Consider the following 17,497-nt stretch of genomic DNA (forward strand, 5'->3'; position numbering starts at 1 on the left):
TCTATGCCCACATAGTGTTCCATATACTGAATGTGTTTTTATCTACTTGGGTGAAAAATTTAACGGGGTACACCTTGATAGATTTGGTCTGGAACCCAATGGCAAGGAGTGACAAGCAAACAAACAAAATGTCCAAGAGCGTCAAATCCAATGGGAGTGAGAAAAGCTGTGGTCAGATAATCTGAGTTCAGGACAGGCAGCAGAGTGGCATAGGTCCAGATAACAAGCCGAGAGTCAATGAACCAGGAGTTCAAAAGGGGGTACAGGAGCGTGGAAACAAGGGACAGGATAGCAGAAGCAAACGCTGGGGCTCTGGAAGCTGGGCTGCAAAATAACCTGGCACCGAGCTGCAGGTGCTCTGGGGCTTTAGAGCTCCAGGTGAGCAGGAACACCAAGCTCGGCCCCTGGCTCACACACACACAGCAGTGCAGACCGATGTGCAAACGTGTGCCAACACAGAGCGAGTGGCTCCACCCCCTGTTGGGATGCGATGGGACACTGAGTAGGCACCCAGGACCTGACCCCACCTTTGAGATGAGGTAAGGGGTGTTTTGACACTATAATAACAGCTGTATATGTATAAGAAATTATTGTTAGTACATTCTAAAAATGTAAAATTCTCAATATCTGTGTGACGGCCCTGGGTAATAAGTTCCGTTATTATGACCATCAGGGGTTAAATAATGCCGTATCTGTATCAGTTACTGTTTGAGTGATGTATTCCATTTCTATATGTGTGCTGTTTATTGTCCATACTCCATTCACCTTCCCGTCCTACCCCATCCATGTATCACATGCCCTGCCCACAGACTTCGGCTCTCATAGCCCAGGCACCCCCGCAGAGACTGGGGATCCCTGGTGACTGGAGCCGCTATTGTATGCACGCTGGCTATCCCGTGGTCCGTCCCGGGGAAACTTCGAACTGCTTTTTGGACCGGATGTCCCCTGGACCCCGAGCTATCCATCAGCACCCTGGGATCGCCGCCCCTCCTTCGGGATCACCCCAAGAATGACGGCCAAAGTCATAGGGACATTGCGAGGCTCGGTGGCCTAAGCGTGTCGTCGGATTGTCTGGGCAGGGCGGGAAGATGTGTGCATGATTTATGGTCTTTTTCTCCCCTAACCTGTATATAATCCTGTGTGTTTCCCCAATAAAGTGTGTTGCTTCCCTGGAACATTAGTTTTGTCTACTGCTTCAGGGCCCTGCTGGATCACTAATTGTCCTTTTCAGGACAATTACTGCATTGTACTCAGCTACGCCTCGGAGGGCTGCGGTGCCATGAAGCTAAGGTCACCTGACCAGTTTGTGAGCCCTGCTCCGCTGGTGTCGCCTAGCGTTGGAAACGGTTAACCATTTCGTTCCCGCCAGAAAGCATCACAGAACCGATGGGCGTACCTAGCCGGTGTACGTCACAATCTGCTATGACTAAAATTTGACTCTATGACTGGCAATCTCTATCTAGTTATAGGTTTTAGACACTGTGGAGTTAGCCGCGAGCTCTGCGACAACAACCAAATATTTTTATATACGTTTTTCCAGTCTTCCACTTTGAAATGCCTGTATTGTTTGGCATTTGATTTACAGACTGCCACTTTCACACGAAAGCCACACTTTTTTTTGAATTATGGATGCAGATGCTGTCCTATTCTGTAAAGATGTTAGCTTGATATACCCGCCTTCTGATGGAGTGGTCAATTTAGTTCTGTCAGGTCTGGCTTTGGATGAAATGATTTGGTTTTCAGATCTCTTCAGTGTGCTTTTTACTGACCCTTTAGAAATATGTTACTTAACTGCAGCTTGAAATGAGGACATTTTCCAGAACTCAGGAGAACAATGTGTCCTCGAATTGCTTCAATAAGCTCCTTTGACATGAATACAAAGGGTATTTCAAGTGATGTCCTTTTCTAAAAGACCTAACAAGAGTCCTTTCAGGAGCACTAAAAAAGCCCTAGCAGGACCATACTAATAGAATATCACATGTTAACACAACTCATGTGTGCTAGGATGTTACCGTTTGAATAAAATATATAGTGTCCATGGGCATAGGAACCAGAGGTGGGGTGGGGGGTAATGAAGAAATCCCCCCAAGGGCCCACTCATTCAGCAGCTGCAGCCTGCAGGACTGGTTAGGGAGATCACGGATCTCCTGGGGTAGACAATCAGATGGGGTAGATAGTGAGAAGGGGGGAGAGGGGGTAGATAGTGAGAAGGGGGAGAGGGGGTAGATAGTGAGAATGGGGGGTTAGTACGAATATTGAAATAAAGAGTGAGAATGAGAGAGAATTAATGAATTATCGTAATATATGGATGAATTGTGTGAATGAGTAAGAGAATGAATTAATGTGTGGATGAATTGTGTGAATGAGTGAGAGAATGAATATATCCATGTGTGGATGGATTGTGGAATGAGCGAGATGATGGATGAATTAATGTGTGGATGAATTGTCTAAATGAGTAAGAGAATAAATTAATGTGTGGATGAATTATGCATTAATGGATATGTGTATCATGGGTGTGGTTTAGGGAAAGGCAAAGATGGCACAAGTTGGGTGTTTGAACCTTGGGGACCAAGATGGCACAGACAGGGTGTTTATGGGACAAATATGGTGTTATATCCTTAATAACGTAAGATGTGGTGTTTGCTTGTTGCCTGCTTGGATGGATGACACTAGCTTCCGTACAAGCATGATGTCATCAACTGGGCGAGGCTGGCAGGTACATGAAGAGACAGTTGATAACATCAGGCTTGTACGGAAGCCAGTGTCATCCATCCAAGCAGGCAACAAGAAAACACTACAGATGGCTCATGCTGGGCTGTTTGGGGACAATGTTGGCTCACTCTTGTGATCTGTGATTTAGGGGGGTTTAGCTATACCTTTTATGTGATTTCCAGATGATCTATACCTGCAAAGCTGGGTTTGTGTGTGCTTCTGTTGATCTGTATCTGCTATGCTATGTTTCCCTACATCATGTATACCTGAAAAATAGAGTTTGTATGTCTTATTCACCTGACTTATACCTGCAGTGCTGTTTCCATGTGTTGTTTATTTGATCTATTAGTTCAGTGCTGAGTTGACATGTGATTTCCAGTTCATCTATACCTGCAAAGCAGGGTTTATGTGTTATTCTGATGATTTATATCTGCTATTTCCATACATTATTTATGTGTACCTGCAAATGTAGGGTTTGTATGTCTTATTCAGTTGATCTACACGTGCAAGTGCTGTTCACATGTATTATTTATTTGATCTATACCTGAACTACAGAGAGGAAGGAAAAGAGAGGCGTGGCTTAGTGAATGAGGGGACAAAGGGACTCTGGGGATGATTATGGGGGAGAGGACCTCTCAAAGTAACTGACTCTTAAAGTGTACTGACTCTCAGACAACAGCTGCAGTCAGGGGTCAAATATTTGTTTTTTGGTGTGGGAGCGGAGGGAGTGATTGCATGCTAGGGAGGGGGTGGGCAAAGAAAATGCTTGCCTAGGGTCCATTTTCAATATTTAAAAAAAAAAAATTGTTACAAAGATTAGCTGTTTTTTCCTTTATATAATGTATTTTACTAGTGTTTCAAGTTATATATTATTGTACTTGTTTCCAAAAAAGAGATGGGGAGAAAGTGGGGTAGGGGATAATGAGCAAAGAGGTATCTGATGGGGAGAAAGAAGGAGGTATCTGATGGGGAAAAATGTTTTTCCCCACAGATTTTTAGGGGTTCCTATGCCCATGAGTGTGACATTCTTTCTGCAATTGCAATTTAACAAAGAGATACAAACTGATTTCTCTGCTAAATAAAGTATTCATGAATAAACTGAACACAATATTTCACTATTGTTTAATAAATGATCAAATAAAGGTCACATTACACTCAGACTTTGGACCCCATCGTACATTATCGGTATTATCAGCATTCTATGTTGTTTGTTGCTGTAAAAGAATTATTATTTATGTGATCATGTTAATTAATATCAAACATGTAGCATTAATGTGGAAAGTGTCTAAAATATTTTGTATACATGTACAGTAAAAATAGTTTAAAATTATGATTTATTGTTTATATATCGCCATTGTATTCCTTAGCGCTGTACAATGGGTATACAGGACATAACAAGTAGTATATAACATAACAATTTGACTTACAGAACAACAGGTGAGGAGGGCCCTGCACAAACAAGCGTACAATCTAGAAGGAGTTATATTGGGTATATTACAAAATAGATTAACGTGAAGTTGTTAGGGATGGACCAGCCACACTAGCTTAAGTATTGCAGGAGAGGGACTTGGAAAGAGGAGCTAAAGAAATATTGGTGGAAGGGTTTTAACGTGTAATGTTGTTAGCGTTGTCCTGACAATTTGCATTATATTCCATGATGCATGTGATACTAGAAGAAGATAAATGATTTACTTGGATAAATACTCATTTAATATATTGATAACCTCAAAGTAGTTATTTGGGTCATTGGATCAAAAGCCAGTCCTGCCATCGATGCTATCTGTATCTCACTGCATTTGGAGTAATAGTTTCTATCCTATGTTAGCAAACAAGTGCATGCAGGAATGGATCATACTAGGACCTTGTCAAACTTATTGAGCATTGCATGCAAATGAGGTTTGGGCTTTTGAACACTGGGAGGACACATCTGTTATCTAATTCAGCACACTATGGTCACAATGAGTTGTTACAAATTAAAAAACAGTAGTATCATTCAGTAATTTTTTTTTATTAAAGCCATCACAACTTTGTACATTAAGGTGAATCCAGAGATTTTCATATCAACAAGATTTCAGTGAAAAATCCCATGGACAGAAAAGTGCAACTTCTAGAGTGATTTCATACAGGGGTCTGTTAAATCTATAGAGTTAAATTCTGCTATACAAAAATAATTGCGTTGTATTAATGAACATTTTTACTAGTATAATGTAGGACTGAGTCATGCAACCCCATCATTTGTGATTTGTCCTTTAGTCATATTCTGTTAGTTCTGATGAGTATTTTTTGGCTATGAAAATATTTGTTTTTCAGTTGAAAAGTTCTTAAAGGTATACTTTCTTTTGAAGATCAGTTCATATAGTAAGTCACCCCAAATAGGTGTTCACTTGATTACACCAGTAGGTACAGACATTATAAATTAATCATTAGAGAGTACATCATTAGCCTGGTGATAATATTCATTTCATGCGCCACTAGCAGCCACTCTCTGAAGGTTAACACGGCAGCATAATACTTCTCTTGAGTCAGGTAAAAATGCAGACAAATATTAGCATCTTAAATTACATGTGCCACTCTATCAAAAAGCTAAATAAAAAGGGTTAACAACAGTCCATATTAAACAGGCCCTTTAATTAAGCTTATTAACCATTCAGCACATTTTAATGCACATCCAATAGTGGTACAAACAGCTCTAGCATAGACCTATCAGTCTGAAAGTTTAGTTAAACCATTTTATTTCATTTAAATCTTATGTGCACGTGTAGTTTTGTTAACATTTCATCAGTATTCATATTTTATTATTGCTTTATATACTGTAAATTATTCCATTAATTTCCCACTTTCACGAGTGACAGAAATAAACAGATATCTCCCTTAAGGAAACAACAGTGACTTCTCTGAGATTACAGCCAGTACGAGGTCCACATAAAGCACTAAAATAACATATACGTATATATTTACAAGCAATCTTCTTCTTCTGATATAAAGCTTGTGGAGTTCACCAGAAGCCTTTAATTGTCCATAAAATCACAACGTGTGAGAGCCTCTAATGAAGACCTCCATCAGACTTGTGATCTGTTTTGTTTTTGTCGTTCTTTACCGAGCAGATGAAATAGGTTAAGGTGTCCTTTTCATTCACCGGAAGAGTCTTAAAATGGCAGCCAATGATCTAAGCAAAGCAAAAACAAAAATATTTTACAAAAGATACAAAGTATTTTTGCTTCCAACAAAAGTAATTGTGGAAAAAGCATAGCTATAGCTGCATAAGCCCATGAGAAAATGGAGTTGACACCTTTTAACGGGCCAACATAGAAGAAGATGTAAAGATACATGCGCTTTGGAACCTCAGAGGTTTCTTCTACCTTCAAGAAGAGAACCTTGATCTTATCAAAGCTCATGTACCTTGACATTTTTCTCTGTGTTGGCCCGATAAAAGGTATGGGGAGAAAACCCAAACCATAAACATTACAATGGATATAATTTCAAGAATGGAAAAAACTGTTGATCTGTCTTTTTATGTATAGATTACACCCGTTCATAGTCACATTAGAGAAAACAGTGGCTTTAGTTGAAGTTGTTACATTTTATCTTGTTAGTTTATTTTAAAATAATTTCCATAAATATGAAATAGTTCTACGATGAGGGTCAAGTTAATGCTGGGGTTTTTTAGAAGCCAATTTATTAGTTATGATTGTTCCACACATTCACTTCACAGCACAAAAGCTTTATTAATCAAATGATATGATGGTCTGGATAAACATGAGCACATGTCAAGCTTGTATGGCAGGTGACAATAAATAATTCCCCTGGATTATATAAATATTACTTTCCCTATTTTCTTTTTTGCAATTGTATTGATTACATTGAATAAGCAAATCTATGTAATATTCAAACTTAGATTTAGGATCAAGGACCTTGCATATAGAATATGCAGAAAACATCACTTGATGGTGCTGACTCAATGCGATACCATGATGTCCGATTGCACAAGGTGTGTCTGAATATGGTTCACAGAAAATAAAATTAATAACTATGAGCCTAATAATAAAGCCGTCTGAACACTATTACTAGTTAATGCGTTTTTTTTGCTGCACAGTGGACATAGGAGAATTCAACCTGCAAGAAAACAGCATGTGACTGCAAAAACAGTGTTCATGTAAAGTGTACAGATCTGTGGGTATAATTTTTACATGGACCATACTCTGCAATGCTTTATAGTTGTAATTCCCTGAAATTACTAAGGCTCCAATTCACTAAGTAGCATTAAAACCATAATAATTAGAAAACATATCATTAAATCCATTCTTTCTTCTAGGTTAATTAAAGTACCTTCGACTCACACTGGTGTAACTTCAATTATGCATTAGCTGTCCAACTCCTTGATCAGAAGTTCAGTCCACCCATCTCTCTCCTTATCAGCATCTCAATTCTTATGTATTATTTTCATTTCCAGCCCCACAACCTTCTATTATCATTTATAACCCTTACTCATCCTGCACATAATCTTAATTCTCTCCCCACCTCTACATCATGATAGAACATTAGACAATCATAAAGCATTGGATAACATGAAACCGGAGTTTCTGTGCATTGCCCCATTAATGGTTAACCAGAAATCAGCTTAGATATTTTTCTTAATATAGGTGGACATATGGATGAAGGGAACCCACAAACAAGTTCTTTATAGAGCCTACAAATATATCAGCTCTATTAACAGAATCAAAAGGCATATGACATATTTTTGTTTGTTCCCACTTTGAATCGTCACCATATTAATATAACCAATGTAGTCACATAACTAATGTAACCCTAGCCAGCAAAGCCAAGTTAATATGTAATCCAAAGCATGCTTACTTCAACAAGCTGTGCTTTATTCAGCCCTGGCCGTGCTTGCAGCTTAAAATGCCTCTTGTATCTTCTTAGTGTGTTTACTTGCAACTGAAATAAATCCACCTAGAAAATGTAAAGAAATATATACATATATGTTTTTATGAAAAAAAAGCAATTTCAAAATGACAGCAACAGAGATTACTTGTTTTGTTGTCCCTGTGATAACACCTAACAGCGTACAGGCTCTCATAGCACATCGAACAGCAATGGTTCTAATTGGCATCTCTGGGTTCTTGTATTTCTGGCAGATCATGTGTTAACTATATAACAGAGCATCCGTTATTAAACTAAAAGAGCAATATTGATGAGGGATGTCCAATTTGAACAACCAGAAGGTTTCAGGTTTAAGTAAGGCCCACATAGCAAAGCTTGACATATTTGAATTGGGCAGCTTTATTTTTTCAGGAGCCTGGAATGATAGGCGAGTACAAAGAATTGCACATGAAGTTAGACACTAGCGAGTTCTGTACAGCCCTGTCCCACTCCATCTACATTCATATTGGTCTTATACTAATGAGAAGATGTTACCAACAAAATTAGAAACATGCAAAGATTTTGTTTCTAAAGAAACACCAATTGAAATTGGCTTGGTGAGAAAGTACAGTGATGTAACACAAAACGCAAAAGACTCTCCCTGCTCATCACCAAAAAAGTACTAGAATATGTTATGATGTTGAATATTTATTCATTTTGACCAATTCAAAAATAATACCTCAGGGATATCAGCATCATGAATCGGTGAATCATCTCCATCGTCCTCGCTACCTTTTCTTTTTCTTTTGTTCCTTACACTTTGAATTACACTCTTGTGAAATTCACAAATATAAAGGTGTCTTGCCTAAATAAAAAATATATATATATTATAACAATGTAAAACTATACAGACAATTATGGTTACAAGTTTCAAATATACCAGTAACTGAATGCTCTATATATTTTTGATTTGATTATTCAATGTAATTCCTTTTTCATGTGCGCAATCTGCTATTAATAAAAATGTGGAGTCAGTGGTCGTAGGTAATACTTTTTATTGAGAAAGAAAAATATAGAGTCACATGAGTTTTTGGGATGTTAAAAGAAGAGATCTCTGAGGTTCTAAAAGCTTATCTAATTCATTATCCTTTTTCTATGTTGACCAAATAAAAATGATCACCTATGATTATAGACTAGTATGAGCAAGTATGCATGATTAAGGGAATGAATGAATATATGAATGTTTGTGAATGAGTGTGTGTGTGATAGCATAGATGTGTAAGTGTGGGGGGTAGCATGGCATAGGGAGCCTGTAATCACACTGCTATCATGCCCAGGTTCTAGCACATGTACTGGCTGCCTGGGCATGATAGGAGTGTGATTGCTGTTAGCAATTATATATATATGATTTTTTTGGTCCAATTTTGGTGAGTTAACCACACTTTTATTAAAAGTAAGTAACACACCACAATTGGCCAGAAAAAAAAAAATAACAATATTAATATATATATATATATATATATATATATATATATATATGATTTACATATAGCAATCACACTCCTATCATGCCAAGTCAGCCAGTACATGCTGAAATCTGGGTATGCCTGGGCATGATAGGAGTGTGATTCCTGTTAATTATATATATATATATATATATATATATATATATATATATAGTAATGTTATTGGGGTTTTTTGTCTAATTCTGGTGTGTTACTTGGGGGGTCATTTTCCAATTTGGTTTCGCCCAAGTGAATCGTGAATTTTCGGTTTCGGCCCCGAATTTTCATTTTGGTGCATCCCTAATTGCGAGTCAGGCCTTCTCGTCCAGCATCAGTGTCTGACCTTACAAATGCTCTACTCAATGAATGTGCAAAAATTCCCACAGAACCACTCCAAAATCTTTTGGAAAGCCTTCCCAGATGAGTGGAAGCTGCTATAGCATTTATGTATTTAGAAAGCAATGTCATCAAAATCCCTGTTGGTGTAATGGTCAGGTGTCCCAATACATTTGTCTATATAGTGTATATGGGGGAGTCACAATAAGATTAAATGTGATGACACAGTAAGCACTGCTACTGAATTAAATGCAATTTAAAGGGACACTACAAACATATGCACCTTAATAAATAGGATAACCAATAAGTCCCCTGCAGAATTCCCCCTTATGCATTTGCCTCTTTGCCTGCCCCTCCAGCTATTTTCCACGCACTTCAGCTGAACACATCTCCATGCACGTTATGTACTTCCCGCCAGTCAGTATATGCTAGGCGAAGACTGCAGACACAGTCTACTGAGACCTCTATGCACATGCAGAGAAAGCGATCCCATTGATTTCAATTGGAGCACTTTCCTGTCACTGATTGGCTGCAAGAGTCATCAGACCAGGGAGGAGGATGGGGCCTGTAGCTCCCCCTATGGTAAGTGCTTTATTTTCTTTTTGTTTTTAAATAATGCATTTTAAAGTACTTTAATACTCATTCTTCTTTTATTAGGCTGCCAGGGACAGAAAAAAATGAAAGTTAAATACCAAGTGTATTTAAATATTAGTACAATATACTTATAAACAAAACTGTAACAATTGTTTCTAAAAATGCTCCCTACCCTTAAATATGGGTCCCCTGACTAGACATTTGGCTTATTTTTCTGTAGTGTGATTCTACATGTTTCTACTTCCTCTGCTTATATGATTTGTTTCCACTTAGGTCACCCCTGGTTGTATGGTTTTGCACGAGTGTGCATCACCCAAAACTGTACTCCACAACTGTATCCCTGTGCAGCATGAGTAACAATGAGCTGGAAATGTTTTGCGTTTTGTCACATGATGCAGCTAATTCATGTCAGACTCCCCTTTCATGTTCAAAGAAGAGCTTTATAGAAGTAGGTCTCTGGTTACGAAGTGGACAAATACTCTACTACTATATTCTCTCTTCTAACCAATGAAACCTTAAATGAAGCCACCAAGGGAGAAGCCAGAAATGGGGTAAACAGCAGTGGAACTTTGCTACAGTACCAAAGTCAATTTATTAAGTTGACGACTCCATGGATCTAATGCTTGAAAAAGCAGAACTTCACCTCAGGTTCACTTTTTCCACGTTTAACCCCTTAAGGACAATGGGCGGTCTCTAAACCCATTGAAAACAATGCATTTTGAGCCCGTACATGTACGGGATTTGTCATTAAAGGGTTAATGTGACCTATATAACGTGAACAAATCAATTGTATAACAAGCTGAAATCTTTGAGGGGGGAAACTCACAATAATCAGGCTGCATGTGTTTGCACACCCTCTTATAACTGGGGCTGTGGCTGTTTTCAGAATTAACCAATCACATTCAAACTCATGTTACATAGAAGTCATTACACACCTGCCATCATTTAAAGTGATTTACCTGGCATTTGAGGGATCTCATTGTTGAAAGATATCGGTCAGGAGAAGGGTACAAATAATTTCCAAAGCATTAGATATACCATGGAACACAGTGAAGACAATCATCATCAAGTGGAAACAATATGGCACAACAGAGACATTACCAAGAACTGGATGTCCCTCCAAAATTGATGAAAAGACGAGAAGAAAACTGGTCAGGGGGGCTTACAAGAAGTACTGTCTGGCTGTGTGCTACATGTGACAACAGTCTCCAGTATTCTTCATATGAATGGGCTATGGGGTAGGGTGGCAAGACGGAAGCCTTTTCTTACAAAGAAAAACATCCAAGCACGGCTGAAGATTGCAAACACAAACATCAAGTCCCCCAAAAGCACGTGGGAAAACGTGTTATGGTCTGATGAAACCAAGGTTGAACTTTTTGGCCATAATTCCAAAAGGTATGTTTGGCGCAAAAAAACAACACTACACATCACCCACAGAACACCATACCCACGGTGAAGAATGGTGGTGGCAGCATCATGCTTTGGGGCTGTTTTTCTTCAGCTGGAACCAGGGCCTTAGTCAGGGTGGAGGGAATTATGAACAGTTCCAAATACCAGGCAATTCTGGCACAAAACCTTCAGGCGTCCGTTAGGAAGCTGAAGATGAAATTCACCTTTCAGCACGACAACGACCCAAAGCACGCATCCAAATCCACAAAAGCATGGCTTCACCAGAAGGAGATTAACGTTTTGGAATGGGCCAGCCAGAGCCCAGACCTGAATCCAATTGAACATCTGTGGGGTGATCTGAAGAGGGCTGTGCACAGGAGATGTCCCCGCAATCTGACGGATTTGACAAAGAAGAGTGGGCATATATTGCCATGTCAAGATGTGCCATGCTAAAAGACTCCTTCATAGTTGAAGGGTGTGCACACTTATGCAACCAGGTTATTGTGAGTTTTTTTGTTATTTTTCTCACAAAGCTTGTTTTGCAATTGAATTGTTCACGTTATAGGTCACATTAAAGGTGGAAAAAGTTCTTACATGATTTATCTTTAAATCATTCTTTAACATCCACTGTATGTATTGTTGGTGCTATGTAAAACAAATAATACGTTTTCTGCCAATCACAACAGCACAATGCACCATGAGAGACACTGTAGTATTATATTATACCGTACTTCATGTAACGCTGATGAGTATTAAGGTATCACATACACAGTTGAATTTTAGCCAGGAATTTGCACCTGTGGCACTGTAATAGTTGTTGTTGGCCAACTCACATGATCATTTGCCAGCTTTAAAAGAACAATGGAGTAACTATTATAAATATTAATTCTTTTATAATGTAGTATATAAAACACAGGATGACAATTTTCTTTTTTTTTTTTTTAAAGGGAAATAAAAACATATATATATTTGTCACACAAAGATGCGTTGCACACATACATTGATAGAAATATCTCAAGCGGTCTTTTAACGATCAAAACAACTTCCTGTTCTGTTTTGTGTCTCCAAGTTCCCCAGCGGTGAACAAAGGACTACAAATCCCATGACGCTTTGCGGGTGTTACAGACAAACAATCAAAATAAGCGGCTACTTCCTAAGAGTGTCAAACAGGGAATGCAGTTTCTCACAGGCTTTCACGGTAACATGGCGTGTGTACAGTGCGCGTTGGCACGCAAAACGAAACTTGCAGACAGAACCTCTCTACAGCAGCACATTAGTATTTAACTCGAGTGGGAAAAACACGGTGTGTGATAAGCTGATGAAATGACACACAAACCAGTGACCGGGTTCGCGTTTCTGCACAAGGCGCAACCAAAGTGACCTTAATTATTATTAATTGTTATAAAATTATTCCCCCCCAAAGTCCACTCAGAAAAGAAGCGGAGGGGGGGGAGTGCCGTACATGCGGGTGTTTACCGTGTAACAATGCGGAACTGAGAGGTCAGCGGGCTTCCGACTCTCAAACCAGTCACCAGTAAAGCACAGTCTGTCGCTTATACCCCATTATTCATGTCCTAGCGGCTTATATCCTAGAGGTAGGCAACCTGGAGAAGGGATCAGGCACATGAGGGACTATAATCAACACAACAAAAGCAAAGTCCCTCTCCAGCCCTGCTCTGTATTCTGCTCACTCAGCCCCTCCTTTGGCAGGGCTCATGCCACGTTCCGCGCTCCAGCTCTAACGCTCAATGTATGTATTTATAGTGAACGGCAGGTAATCGCTATTGGAAACTCAGGCTTAAGTGGGTTAGATGAAAAAAACACGCACGGGAAAAAAAAAGCCACGGAGGCACAATCACCGTATTCTGTCTGCGGGAAAAAAACAACACGAGAATATCGGGCTCCAGGGTCAGACTCATGCTAGCTTTACAGACAAAGGGGAAGAAAAAGTACACTAACAGCCAGAATGGTGTCATCTGCACTGTGCTGTCTGCAGTCAGGCGCTCGCTTAACCCTTTCGTTGAGGGTCAAGTAAAAAAAAAAACACGTCAACAAGGAACCAGTTTGTATGAAACGTGATGGCTTGGAGCAGAGTGTCAGCTTATACACAGTAACGTGACAATGAAAAGAGGTCGACACTGTAACAATAATAATAACAACGATAATAGTAATGGAGACGGGCAGGTGGAAGAGAAAAGTGTAGTTACTGCACTTCTCCCTGCTTGGCAGCCTATATTAGATCCATGGAGTGCTGGTGATTTAATGATCATCAGAAGGCATCTCATGCAATGCAGATGAGAGTTGGCTACTTTGTTGTTGATACAGACTGCTGGCCTCATGTCTACACTGCAGACAGGAAAATGAAAGCAGCACAATGAAAGCTCACTGACAAAGTAACACACAATCTAACAGCTGGCATCACAACTCTGCGATAATCTGATGAGCAGCCTTTCATTTAGTAGAAATGTCACGTTGGGTTAACACGCAGTGCGCTCAATATCCCCAAGGTTTCAACACAATGCAGAGAACTATGTCTAGGACAGAGGTGGTCACCCATGTAAACGGCCAAGCAGTGTGTGTGTGTGTGTGTGTGTGTATCTGCAATATGCTGCACACTTCAGTGTCTGATCCACAGCAGTCACTTTGTGCGTTGTGGAATTCCACCCGTGTCACGATGCAGAACGTTGAGTGCAATGGGAAGTACTCACTGTTTTGTCCAAGTCGATCTTGACTTTCTTCTGTGCAATGCTTTTCTGGATCCTTTTGCTGAAGCTGGCATTACCCGCAGGCCGGCTACATCTTTCACCCTCATCCTTCAGGCAGCATAACTGCCCGTTAGTGGGACCCACGCCCGTGACCGATGTCACCGCAGAAGCCGTGGGGGGCAGCTCCGCTGCCGTTTCCCGGTGTAACTCCTCGGTAGCGAACCCGTTCATGTTGCTCTAAAGCAGCGTGCCTTTTGTGTGTGTGCGGTAATCCTTGATGTTTACGGACGCGCGGCTCTAGCACATCAGATCCACTCTTAGTACATATGCGATGACAACAATAAATATCAACAAAGTGTTCGGTAGTAAACGGCGAGCTATCTGGGCATGTGTTTTAAACAGCCTGCTTCAAAGCAATACATTCATTGCGAAGCTTAGACTGGCTCCTCCTCTGCTTCTTCAAACACACCCCCTTCTCACTCCCATAGAAACTCTGCATTAATACACAGAGGGGGATCGGGTGATCCTGACCCCTGGGCTCCTGGACTCAGTATGTTGTCATTATCACCAGTCATTTATAAAGTGACGTAAACAGTATAACTTTGGCTTTGATCGTGGGACCTTACAGTTTGGTGCCACACGAACATTCTTTCTATACTGCCCCTGGAAAACTCATATAAGTCTTCTGTGTCTGGTGGGTGACTCACTAGTCACACAGCTAGAAACAAAATTGCAAGCATGTTTCGGGTGGCTGATATAACACAACAAAGGTGTCCCCATGAGAATGGGGTTTGGCTAATGAGATTACTCCAACCCATTGTACTGCTGTTCAGGAAGTAGAAGGTAGAGAGACAATACAATAGTATTCTGTTTCAGGCGGTTGTGTAGTTCAGATGACTTAAAAGCTGATGAATCTCCAGCTACTTTATTATATAAAATAAGGGTATAAAAGGTAAGTTTGACATTGTGATTGTGTTATTAAACATTTTGCCCTTGATGAAGGTTTGGGTTACCCTCTCTCCCCTTTAACCATCAGGGGCACACAAAAAAAGCTGCATGAATGGTTGGAATGATTTTAAGAAATCCTTGCACTTTTTGTTTCTGTCCCCGGTTAAAGAGACAGGATCTTTTGTGATGTAAATACTTTGTACTTGGGTATTGCAAACATTACTTTCTGGTTTGTTTATATTCTAATTTTCTTTTGTGTTACTATAATCACATCACCTGGGTCAATTTCCTGCCCCTTAATGGATTTGCTCTTACAGAGGTTTTACACATAGCACAAAAAGTTAGAAGGTGATATGTATACTATTTGAATCATCAGATGACCTCTCCTGTTAGACCATGTCTTTATATTGGTTACAGCAATGTAGGTAGCTTATTCAAAGAAAAGTAAGACGTTCATTAACAGAAGCCATACTGTTCCTTAATGATAACAGAATATCACATTATTATTAAAATCCCTGGAACCAATAGTGTTAAAAGGCCCAAATAAGTACCCCCCCGACTTGACATGTTGCTTGTGAAGTCGGGGGGGGGTACTTATTTTATTGTACAGTGCCACCTTTGTACCCAAACAGCTTGTCTGTGCCACCGTGTCTGTGCCATCTGTTCCCTCAAGCAGCTTGTCTGTCCCATCTTTTTCCCCAAACAGCTTGTCTGTGCCATTTTTTTGACCTCAGCCTGCCTGTAGCATATTTACCCACAACCTGTCCGTGCTTTTCCCCCAAACAACCTGTCTGTGCCTGCCATCTTTGCCTTCCCCAAACAACCTGCCTGTGCCATTACTCTCCCCTCCAAACAGCCTGCCTGTGCCGTTTCTGCCCAAAACAGCCACAACATGCATGAATCTCTCGCCGGGCTCTCATCCTACCCTCAGTGTACTGGGTGCTGCACTGTACAATATAATTTAACAGTAATTTCTGTTAAAAAGAATCTCAGAAGTAATGAAATACAAATAAGGATATCTGACTGATTAATGCAGCTTAGTATGAGAGTTAAACATTGGAAAGGCATGCTATTTTTACCAGTGAAACTGGTATCTTAGCCTATCCTTGAACTTCGTGGGGAAGAAAATCTTGTGAGTCATGTCAAAAATAACCTATAAAATACTAGATAAGAGTTCATGACCACATATGTACAAAGTTTTACATAGACTTTTATGTATCACTAAAGGTATAAAAGTTAGCTCTTAAGTAATTGGAAAGATCAGCATATGGTTACCTGGCATTCAGCCCTGCAGTCCGTCTCCTGCTGTGAAGCAACACACAGCTTTAAAGGTCTGCCAGTGTTAAGCATAATCTGTTTCATTTCTGTTTTTGTTGGGTTTTTGCATGTGCCATATTTTGCTTGATTATAAGACGACCCTGATTATAAGATGACCCCCCGAAATTGGAAATTTAATTTAGGAAAAAGAAAAAGCCCTAATATAAGACCACCCTATAAGAAAAAAGTTTTACTAGTAAATATTAATTCATATGTAAACTATTTTTATTATTTAATAAAAACTATGATTGAGAAAAATGCATTTTTTGTTTTTATTTCCTTTTATTTGCCAAGCTGCTTGCTAATCTGCACCCCAGATATGCCTTATACCCATATATGCCACTCTGCCCCCAGATATGCCACTCTGCCCCAGATATGCCTTATTTCCCCCTATTTGCCAATCTGCCCCACTGATATGCCTTTTACCGCCTATATGCCCCCCCTGACTTACCGATGCATCCCTAGACTTGTCCCCCATGCACCAGACTCCCTGTGTCGAGTGGGGGCAGCCTGTGGACGTCAATCTCCACTGCTACCCTGGACTTCTGCCAGGGGGTTCTATGACTGAGCATGTCACGCCGGTGCATCGTCATAGAAGCCCCAGCGGAAGTGTCGGGTAGCAGCAGAGGTTGTCTGCGCGCATCGTACAGATGTCTACCGGCTGCCAGAGAGGAGGATCCAGGTCACCTGCAGCACTGCGGGGGATCTGGATCTTAGTCTTGTACTCAGACCTCTATTTGAGGTCTGATTATAAGATGACCTCGAATGTAAGAGAAGGGGTATTTTTTAGAGCATTTGCTCTGGAACAAAACCTGTCTTATAATCAAGCAAATACGGTATTTTGATTTGGTTAATAAACTAAATCACATTCACAAATTCATCCACTAAGTGAAAGTGTAGCCTAAAACCTATTAACCCCTGCCAACCCACATGCAGATTTGGGTTAATACTGGGCCACTTGCATTGTGGGTCATAAGTTACCAGACCCCCCTCCCATAAGCATAGAAATATCTATATATTTGCAGATACTGTGAGACAACACATAATATTTATATGTATCCTTATTTATCTTTAAGGGAAAATCATTGAGCATAAAATACAGTGCTGTAGCCAGGAATGTGCCTTGCATTG

The 17,497-nt window shown here is 40.1% G+C and overlaps 1 protein-coding gene across 1 annotated transcript; it reads right to left on the reverse strand.

Moving 5' to 3' along the window:
* Positions 1–4,029: 4,029 nt before the first annotated feature.
* SAP30 (Sin3A associated protein 30) lies at positions 4,030–14,519 on the reverse strand. The gene is made up of 4 exons (XM_053459699.1): positions 14,105–14,519; positions 8,312–8,437; positions 7,564–7,662; positions 4,030–5,878 (listed from the first exon to the last, which is right to left on the reverse strand). The coding sequence occupies exons 1-4, from the start codon at positions 14,330–14,332 to the stop codon at positions 5,756–5,758; spliced, it is 576 nt and encodes a 191-aa protein (XP_053315674.1). The 5' UTR covers positions 14,333–14,519; the 3' UTR covers positions 4,030–5,755.
* Positions 14,520–17,497: the final 2,978 nt, after the last annotated feature.

This window comes from Spea bombifrons, chromosome 1 (assembly GCF_027358695.1).
Source record: "Spea bombifrons isolate aSpeBom1 chromosome 1, aSpeBom1.2.pri, whole genome shotgun sequence".
Taxonomy (NCBI): domain Eukaryota; kingdom Metazoa; phylum Chordata; class Amphibia; order Anura; family Pelobatidae; genus Spea; species Spea bombifrons.

Coding starts and splice junctions, on each gene's coding strand:
- SAP30 (XM_053459699.1), bottom strand. CDS start 14,332: ATGAACGGGTTCGCTACCGAGGAGTTACACCGGGAAACGGCAGCGGAG. Junction 7,663..8,311: donor ATGATGCTGATATCCCTGAG/GTATTATTTTTG, acceptor TACATTTTCTAG/GTGGATTTATTTCAGTTGCA. Junction 5,879..7,563: donor ATAAAGCACAGCTTGTTGAA/GTAAGCATGCTT, acceptor TGCTTTGCTTAG/ATCATTGGCTGCCATTTTAA.